Source organism: Hevea brasiliensis, chromosome 8 (genome assembly GCF_030052815.1).
Source record: "Hevea brasiliensis isolate MT/VB/25A 57/8 chromosome 8, ASM3005281v1, whole genome shotgun sequence".
Taxonomy (NCBI): Eukaryota; Viridiplantae; Streptophyta; class Magnoliopsida; order Malpighiales; family Euphorbiaceae; genus Hevea; species Hevea brasiliensis.
Genome location: NC_079500.1, coordinates 49,868,424 through 49,877,434, shown reverse-complemented (window position 1 = coordinate 49,877,434; position 9,011 = coordinate 49,868,424). Strand labels below are relative to the sequence as shown.

The 9,011-nt window shown below is 31.8% G+C and overlaps 1 protein-coding gene across 1 annotated transcript; it reads right to left on the bottom strand.

The window, feature by feature from the left end:
- Window positions 1-284: 284 nt before the first annotated feature.
- Window positions 285-3,121, bottom strand: LOC110656648 (trihelix transcription factor PTL). Its single transcript, XM_021813523.2, is given in 3 exon segments — window positions 285-539; window positions 541-1,701; window positions 2,426-3,121. Coding segments are annotated over 3 exon segments (1,734 nt in total). The 5' UTR covers window positions 2,902-3,121; the 3' UTR covers window positions 285-442.
- Window positions 3,122-9,011: the final 5,890 nt, after the last annotated feature.

Sequence of the window (9,011 nt, the reverse complement as noted above, 5' to 3'; positions counted from 1 at the left end):
TAAATATTATGATAATTAATGATCATGATAAATCTCATATGAATTTCATTGTAATCATCAATAAGTATATCATCGTATGTTTGTACTAAATAAATTCTCTAAATACATACCCATATCCATCTTTAATATCCATCTTTAATTTCACATTATCCTAATAAGAACCTCAGTTACTATGACTATAAAAATCTCATTTCCATGATAAAAACTCCCCATTTGTCAGTTTTAATTTTTTTTTAATTTATTTAACTAAACTGAAGTTAAGACTCCACAGAAGACAACTCCAATTAATTTAACTTTTCACTTACACAAATAAACAAACCCATATCCCAGAAGGACACACATTACAATAACTGTTACCTTCTTATCATCAAGAAGTTAAATCTACACATCTAATGAAAGAGGTAACTGAAGATTTCTTTTCTTTTACTTTTTTCTGCATGTGCTAAAGTTGCTGATTCTTCTCTTTACTCAGCTTCAAGCCATAATCGTTCCACAAGTGGTCTCCTCCATTTATTGGATGTTGATTAAAGCAGCCTCCTACTCACACAAGAATTTGATGAAGGTGAGTTCAAGGTCTCAAGTTTGGCCATTTCTTGGTCATTATAGGGATCAAGTGGGTGGAAATAATTGCTGGTTCTCAAATCCTCTTTACGCTTCTTGTTACACTCTGTTGCTGTCATGTTAAAATAGATGTTCATATTCCCCCATTTCTGTTTACACTCATCCACACTCCTGCCATACCCCAAGCTATGCATTTTTGCTGCTATCTCCTCCCACAGACCTGCTTTTGAATGCCCACTTTCTAGGAATCTTGGGTCCACGCTTGTTATGATTTGTATTAAGCTAAAAATCTCTGGCTCCGTCCATCTCATGGTATTCATCTCATCAATGCCATTCTTTTTAGCATGTCGATCCTGGTTTCTGTAGTGGCTTTGAGTTGCTATGGCTATTTGCTCATCAACTGAAGTTGATGATGGCAGCAGTAGTTCTAATCCTTTCCCTGCATGTTTCTTCAAAGCCTCCATTAAAGCAGCATCTCTAGCTTCAATCCATGCCCTTTCTTTAGCCCAGAATTCATGTATCCGATCTAAACGAGCCACTTCTTGCTTCGTCCACTCTTCCTCTTTGCACATTCTCTCTTGTTCTCTATCTTCAATGGTCTTTAAAATTCTCTCCATCCAAACTTCTTGTCTTTCCAACAACTTCCTCATCTGCAAGTCTACAAATTCCTTAACCTTGGTTTTCCAATTCTTCTTAGCCCTCGTATAGCTTTGGCTTTCAGTTAACCCTTTCTGTTTCTCAATCGATCTGTTCATCATGTAGGCAATAGCAGAAAGATCATCATCATTGTTCTCTGAAGAAGAAGTCTCGAATTCCGATGTGTTAGAGAAACTTAGACTCTGATCACTGTGCTTGTTTTCTTGCAAGCCTTCTTGATTTTCTTGGTTAATTGTGAGGCTTGTTGGTGTTTGGTAAAGAAAAGAAGTGGAATTATTAATTAAATGGGTTTCTGAAGCTGAAGTTTGATTATTGCTTGTTTCTCCATAAAGAGCTTCAAGCTGGCGAAAGAACCTGTAATGCTTCCCATCTTGTCTTCCAGCTTTACCTTCCTTAGTTTTCTTGTAGTACTTGTACAAGTTCTCAAACTTCTCTCTACATTTCTTCCCACTTCTCTGGTAACCATGTTCCTCAGCCATGATTCTGTATCAAAAGCAACATATGCATGCTAAAGAAAATGACTAAAACAATAGATGACTACAAATGGGTATAATAATTTAATGAATAAAATAATCAATTAACATTCCCACAACATTTCAATAGTAATAATATATTATTATTAAGAAAATGATTAAAATATTCAAAAACATCAATTCCTCTAAGCATCTTGAAGATGTCATTAACTAATTGAGCTAAAAGTTAATATTGTTTATTATTATCTTTTTGCGGACTGAAGTCAGTACTAGCTAGCTACAATACTAGCTAGCTAAGTCCCATTGCTTCCGAAGAAGGTTTCAAAAGAAAGTACAAAAAACACTTGTATTGAGCTGGTAGTCCATCACCCAAAACCAGTAAATGGGTGATTAGCTAGTCATATATAAGATCCACCATGTTTTGTGCAACAAGAGCAATAAATGATCTCTAGTTAACTCAGTTTGCTTTTGTCATTACCAAGCACTAAGCTAAACCCAATTAAAAAAAAAAAATGAATCAAATGCATTCTTTAAAGAGAAATAGACAGGGAATTAAAGCTATGTTTAGTTTAGTTATAAACAAAAACATTTAGGGTTTCCTAGCTAATACAGGATCACTAGTATGCAATAACAAGAAACAAAAGAGAATCAGAGAAAAAAAGAAACAAAAAGATAAAAAAGGAACACACACGCAAATGGAGTGCAATTTAGTTTAAAGAAAAAAAAAATTGTACCTAGAAACCTCATCCCATAGTGGACCCTTTTGATTAGCCTCCTTGAACCTGGAATCAAGCCTAGATCTGATCTCAAGAAGAGTAAGAGTCTCTTGCCTCGGCCATCTACTATAATTCCCAGCATCATTTCCAATCCACCCATTCTCCATTTCCACTCCAAAGAATGAAGCTGCAGCACCTGAACTGGCAGCATCTATAGCTATAGTAGTAGTAGTAGTAGTAGAAGGAATTGTACTGGCATTGGTGCAATAATGGTCATGATGAGCAAGCTGGACAAAGCCAGAAGGCAGCATTACCTCAGCACCAGAATGAGCTGCTGCTGCTATGATGGAGTCATGATGAAAGTGGTGGATTTGTGGTCCATGAGTCCTGGTTTGAAGAAAGAAGGGTTCAGTAGCAAGTGGGATTCCCTGGAAATGGGTTCTTCCGGCCACCAGTTGCCGGAGATCCGGCACACCGTACTGGTGGTCAGCCATTCGAGAGAGAGCGAGATTGAGATTCAATGGTTTTATGAGCTTAAAAATTAAATTAAATAAAAAAAGAGCGAGATATCGGAGAGACAAATTTGGAACGTAGTCCTGGGGAGACAGGATCCGAGTCTACCGCAACTTTCATCACTCTTTCATCACTACAACTTCAATTCTCTCTTTCCTCTTTCATAAGAGAGAGAGAGAGAGAGAGAGGCAAGCAATGAACTTGCGTGAGGTATAGACCAATTAGAGATAGATAAATGGCAAACAATTACACGAAGATGATAATCCAATGACCCTAGCACTGATTAGATGACGCGTGTACAGTTGGATGATTTTTTTTAACCTTTTTACTGTCCATTTGGCTATCTTTATTTTCAATTTAATTAATATTTATAATATTCAAAATTTTAAGTACCATTAAAATTTATTTTAAATTATTATAATTAATTAAAATTTAATTATTTTTTTATATATTTTAATTAATAATATATCTAAAATATATTTTCTATTAATAATTTAAAATTTTAAATTTAATAAAACTGAAATTTAATCTGAATATTACATAATTATTATTTTTTAAATTTAAATATATCTTAAATCTGATTTATATATTATCTTAATTTATCTAAATAAAATTTAATTGGATCAAGTATTAAAATATATTTTAATCCGTTGTCTTTTCTATCTTCCTAATGTTGTCTCCTCACTTCCTGAGCCGCGAGACACTACCTTTGTGGCCACTCTCCTTTTACTGGGTAATTGTTTTCTAAATGTAACAGACTCGCAAGAAACAAATTTATGGTATGTTTTGACAACATTAACTCTATTCTAGTATTAGTTAATTGTTTTTAGCAATTATCAATTATTTTATCAATAATTAACTTTTAGATACTAATTATTGATGGGAGTTAATTATTTATATATTAATTTAAAATAAAAGTATTCAATAAAAAGAAATTATTGAATTAAATATTAAATATAAAAAAGATAATATATTTCTTTTTACTCTAATTAAAATATTACTTTAATTTCTAAAAATTAAAAATATATATATAAATTATTTTTTAAAATTTTTAAATATTAATATAAATATTACATTACCAAATATTATAAATAAAATGAATAATATTTTAATTAAAATTAAAACACTAAATATTTCATTAAAAACTATCATCCAACAAAACCTTAAAGAGTGGATTTTTGTTTGGATAACAGAAAAACTCTAAATAATATTTCTTTTTCAAGAATATTCTAGTAATTGAATAAACAATTGTCAAATATTATAAGTATTTTATACTTGCTCAGTGAATGAATGACAAGTTACCTTAGATGCCCAACACTTGTGGTACGTGCAACTTTGGGTATACCAAAAATTTTTTCCGTACTTTTTTAAATTTTAAATTGTAAAAGAAAAATAAACAATACATGCATATAGTTTAATTGTAGAAGACGTCTAGGTTTCTCCTGCCAAATGACCCGTCTGAAGACGTCTGATCGTTTGCAATTCTACCGTTAGACCATTGACCTTTTTAATTACTTAATTATTTCGCACGTCTGAAAATTTGGTTTTACGGCCCTTAAACCTTTAAACATTGACTTTTCCTCAATCAAATGCCTCTTTATACTTTTTATATTATCGGATAAGTTGTGATCAAAAGGCAACTGTGAATTCCACAATCTCAATCACTATAAAAAAAATGAAAAAAATAACGATGAATCAAATTGATTGCTAATTATTAAAATTTATTACTAATTAATTTAATAACCGATTTAACAGTCAATTCAGCTTATTGTAATGATAATGGTTATAAATAATAAATTAATTGTTAATTTTTTAATTTTTTTAAACAATTAAACTTTTAATAAAAAAATTGGTTGTTAGTAGTAACCGATTTTACAACCAAAATCAATCGCTAAATAGCAATAAAAACATAGTTGATTACAAAAAAAATTAGTGTCTTTAATTTTATAATTTTACAATCATTTTATAAATCAGTTGCTATTTGTAACTATTTAGCAACTGAAAAGTCGTTATTAATTTGAAAAAATAAATTTTCATAAAAAATTCAAACAAATAAACTTTTCAAAAATTATTAATAAAAAATTAGTAATACAAAATTTATATAAAATATTATAAGAAATTACTAATAATAACTATCAACAAAAATATTAACAATAAATTAAATATAAAAAGATATTTATAGGACAAATTACTAAAAAACTTACTCTCTCTCTATATATATATATATAACAAAAAAAAGTACTAAAAATTAATACTACAAATAATTTACTAATAAAAAATATATTTATACAAAAATTTTTATTTTTTGTCAAAGAAAAACAAATAAAATAAAAAAAATAAGAAAGAAAAAGATGATAAAAAAATGAGAATAAAAAAGATGATGAAGAAAAGGTTGATAAAAAAGAAAATATATGAGGAAGAAAAAGATGAAGAAAAAAATAGATGAGAAAAAAAAGATGAAGAAAATGGAGAAAGAAAAAGATAATAAAGAAAATAGGTTAAAAAAAGATGGTGAATAAAATAATTGAAAATGAAAAAGATAATGAAGGAAATAAGAGAAAAAAGAAGAAAAAGAAAAAAAAAGCGTAGTAATTTATTTAAGCGAATTAGCAACTGGTTATTGGTTGCTAATTTCTTTTTAAAATTAGGTAGGATATTTTTTAGGGAAAAATTTTGCAATCGATTGTAATTGGTTGTTAATAGCAACAGATTTCAATTAATTGCAAAAATTGATTACTGTTACCAACTTATTCGTAAATCGGTGACAAATAAAAATTTAAAAAAAAATAAGCAAAAATTTTTCAAGTGAAAAATTGGTTGCTAATTAGTAACAAATTCGCAAATTGGTTACAAATCAAAAAAAGAAAAAAAAACTGGGCTGAAATTTTTTGGAGTGAAAAATTTAGCAACTGATTTGCAATTGATTGCAAAAATAGGTTGCTAATAACTGCCAAGGAACCAGTTGTAAATAACAACTGATTTTAGCAATCGATTTTTTTGCAATTGATTGTAAATCGGTTGCTAACTTTGGAATTAATTAAAATAATTCATTAATTTAGTAACTAATTCCCGAAATCGGCTACTAACTGCAATCAATTTTTAAATCGATTTCTATTAGCAATAGATTTTAGTAACAAATTTCTTAATCAGTTGCTAATCATATATAATTAAGATTTTTCTAATATCACTTAGTAACTGATTTAGTAATCAATTATAAATCGGTTGCTAGATGTTTTACTAAAAAAAACCGAAATTACAAATGGGTTGCTAATAATAACATATTTTTATCACTTACAAAAATTGGTTATAAAATTGTGAAAGAAAAACACCACCAAGGGTGCAAAAATGGCAATTTTAAATTTTCAATCCCTATGTTTTTCATGCATCTCATGCATGTTAATTTTCCTATTGTAAAAGCTCATAATTATTTATTACAACTCTTGTAATCAATTGCTATTTGCCTATTTACCATTAAGAAACTAAAATCATATCTAATATTAATGTTTTAGGAATTTACCCGAATAGGCACAAAATCAATCCTAATACCAAATCTTGGAAGTAAAGACCTTCAGATATCGGTCCTCTAGTCCGTACACATCAACAACTTAGTCAAAACTTCAACCTTGTACCAAAATCCCTTTTGTGCTCCCTCTCTTCGTTTGATCAACAACTTGCACAAGTGAAAGATTTGGTTTCTTTAGCTTTAACTGTAACAACTAAAAAAAAAATGATGGGATTTTGACGTATGACAGTGGGTTTCCACTGTCACAGCCAGCTTTTTATTTTAAAAAAAATGATGGGAATTTGGCGTGTGACAGTGGGTTTCCATTGTTACAGTCAGCTTTTTATTTTTTTTTAAAAAAAGGTTCAAAAAACGGGAGGAGGAACCCCCCGTCCCCCTCCCCCCCCCATTTTCCCTTCTCTCCTCTCCTCCCCTCTCTTCTTCTTCTTTCTTTCTCCGGTGACCGGCCGGCGACTTCCCAAACAGCTCCGCACCCGGCCAGCGACCCTCCGGCGATGGCCAGAACCACCAGAAACGGCGGCAAGAGAGGGAGAAGAGAGAGAAAATGCGTGCAAAGTGGGCAGCGGCTTTCCGGCGCTATTCTGGCTTCATCCGACGTCCGATCGAGGCGATTCAGGTGGCATTGGAAAGCTTGTTCCGAGAGCTTTCTTTTGATACCAATTTTGCAGCAAATGGAGGTCGGATGAGTGAGATATAGAGGAGAGAAGTTTCAGGTTTTTCGAGCTTTTTCGTCAGATTTAGGATGATTCGACCGTTGGATCGACGATCTGAGACCACCTATGGACTGAGGAAGAGGAGAGGAACATGATGGTATGATCAGATCCAGCAAATGTCGCCAGCAATCGGTGGCCAGCCACCATGCGCGGTGGTTGGCGGTGGCTCGGGTGGGCTATGGAGATGATTCAACTTCCAGAGGCTTTCTCATAAATTTTTGGAATTTTTGAGACACAGATAAACTTTGGGTAAGAAATTTTTATTATTTCTCTATCTGTGGAGCATAAATACAGTGTTTCTTAAACAGGAAAAATTGGAGAAAAATTCTAAGAAAAATATGTGATGAAAGTAAAATTATTTGGAGATATTCTATGGTGTTTGTTGAATTTTTGAGTGATTGTAGAATATTTTTGAAAAATATAGATGGATTTTAGTTAGATTTTTAGCATATGGGCATATAAGATTATTTGAAATTAAGATAATTAAATTTTATATAATTGGTTGAAGCTTGAGGATGGAGGTTTAAATATGTGAATATTGAATTGGGTTGAATTAAGAATATATTAGATGTTGAAAACTTATAGAATCGAGTAAAATTCTTGAATAAAATATTCATGGGTGATTAAAAAATTACAATTTATTTTGCAATAGTCTTATAATATTATTAGGGACCGCAGGGAGAAATCTTAGAATTTTTAGAGCTTGTTTAAGTAGATTTTTACAAAATGTCAATTATAGGGACTAAAACGTAATTTTTTTTAGGTGTTGAGTATTGCTTGGTTTGGAGGGCCCAGGAGGGGTCATATAATGGTAATGAGATGTGAGTTGAATTTAGAAGTATTATTTGAGCCTTTTTGCAGGTTGGGTAGGTCCCAGGTATGAGGGAAACTCTGCCGGATTTTCGGCATGAATTAGGCTGTCTATTGCCTCTTTAGAGTTTTATCTTAACTTAGTATTAATAAATTTATAATTTAATTATTAGGTGATCGAGGTCAGCTATTTTTCTGCATTCAGTAGCCACAATAGTCATCGGTGCACTGTGAGTAAAATATTAATTTTAATTGTAATTTCGATATTATTATATGTTCAAGCATGCCCATGCATCACTTATATGCATATATCTATGTAGTTAAACTCTAGGCACGATTTATGTTGCATTCATAACTGTTAAAGTGCCATGGATGTTGTTGTGGTAATTTGGAGCAGTGTGCGTGCGTTGGCGTGCGTGTGATGTGGTGTGGACTATGGATAGGACGGGTAAACACGGCTTGAGATTTTCGCTGGGACCCGGTCCTTCGGGGTAGACACGGCTTGAGTTCTTTGCTGGGACCCCGATTTGGTTATTTAAGTGGAAGTCCGAGCTGAGTTCTTCGCTGGCACAGGTTGGATTAAGAGAGCTGTATAGGGGATCATCTCCCATATATTATGATTGATATTACTGGGTGTGTGAGTGCTCCAAATTACCTTTTTGCTGTTATGATGTGAAATTATTGTTGTTGTTGCATTTCACTTTACAGGGTGCATTAGCTTTAGATAGTTATAGAGATTATGGTTAAAATTGATATTTTACTCTCTGAGTCGAATGCTCACTCCTGTTCAATATTTTTTCAGGCTACAGGAGGAGTTATTTTACAGAGCAACCTGTTTTCTTCCTCGCAAGTTTAATGTCGATTATTTAATTGTTTTACTATCTTTTCTAAATTTGAAATCTAGAACTCCGCATGTGTTAGTAATAGTGTGGACCTTGTTAGAAATTGTGTCAATTTAAAATTTTGAGACTAATAAATGAAGACTTGTATGGTATTTAAACAGTTTGTAAATGAGGTAACAGGGTTGAGCGAGGCTCCCCTTATT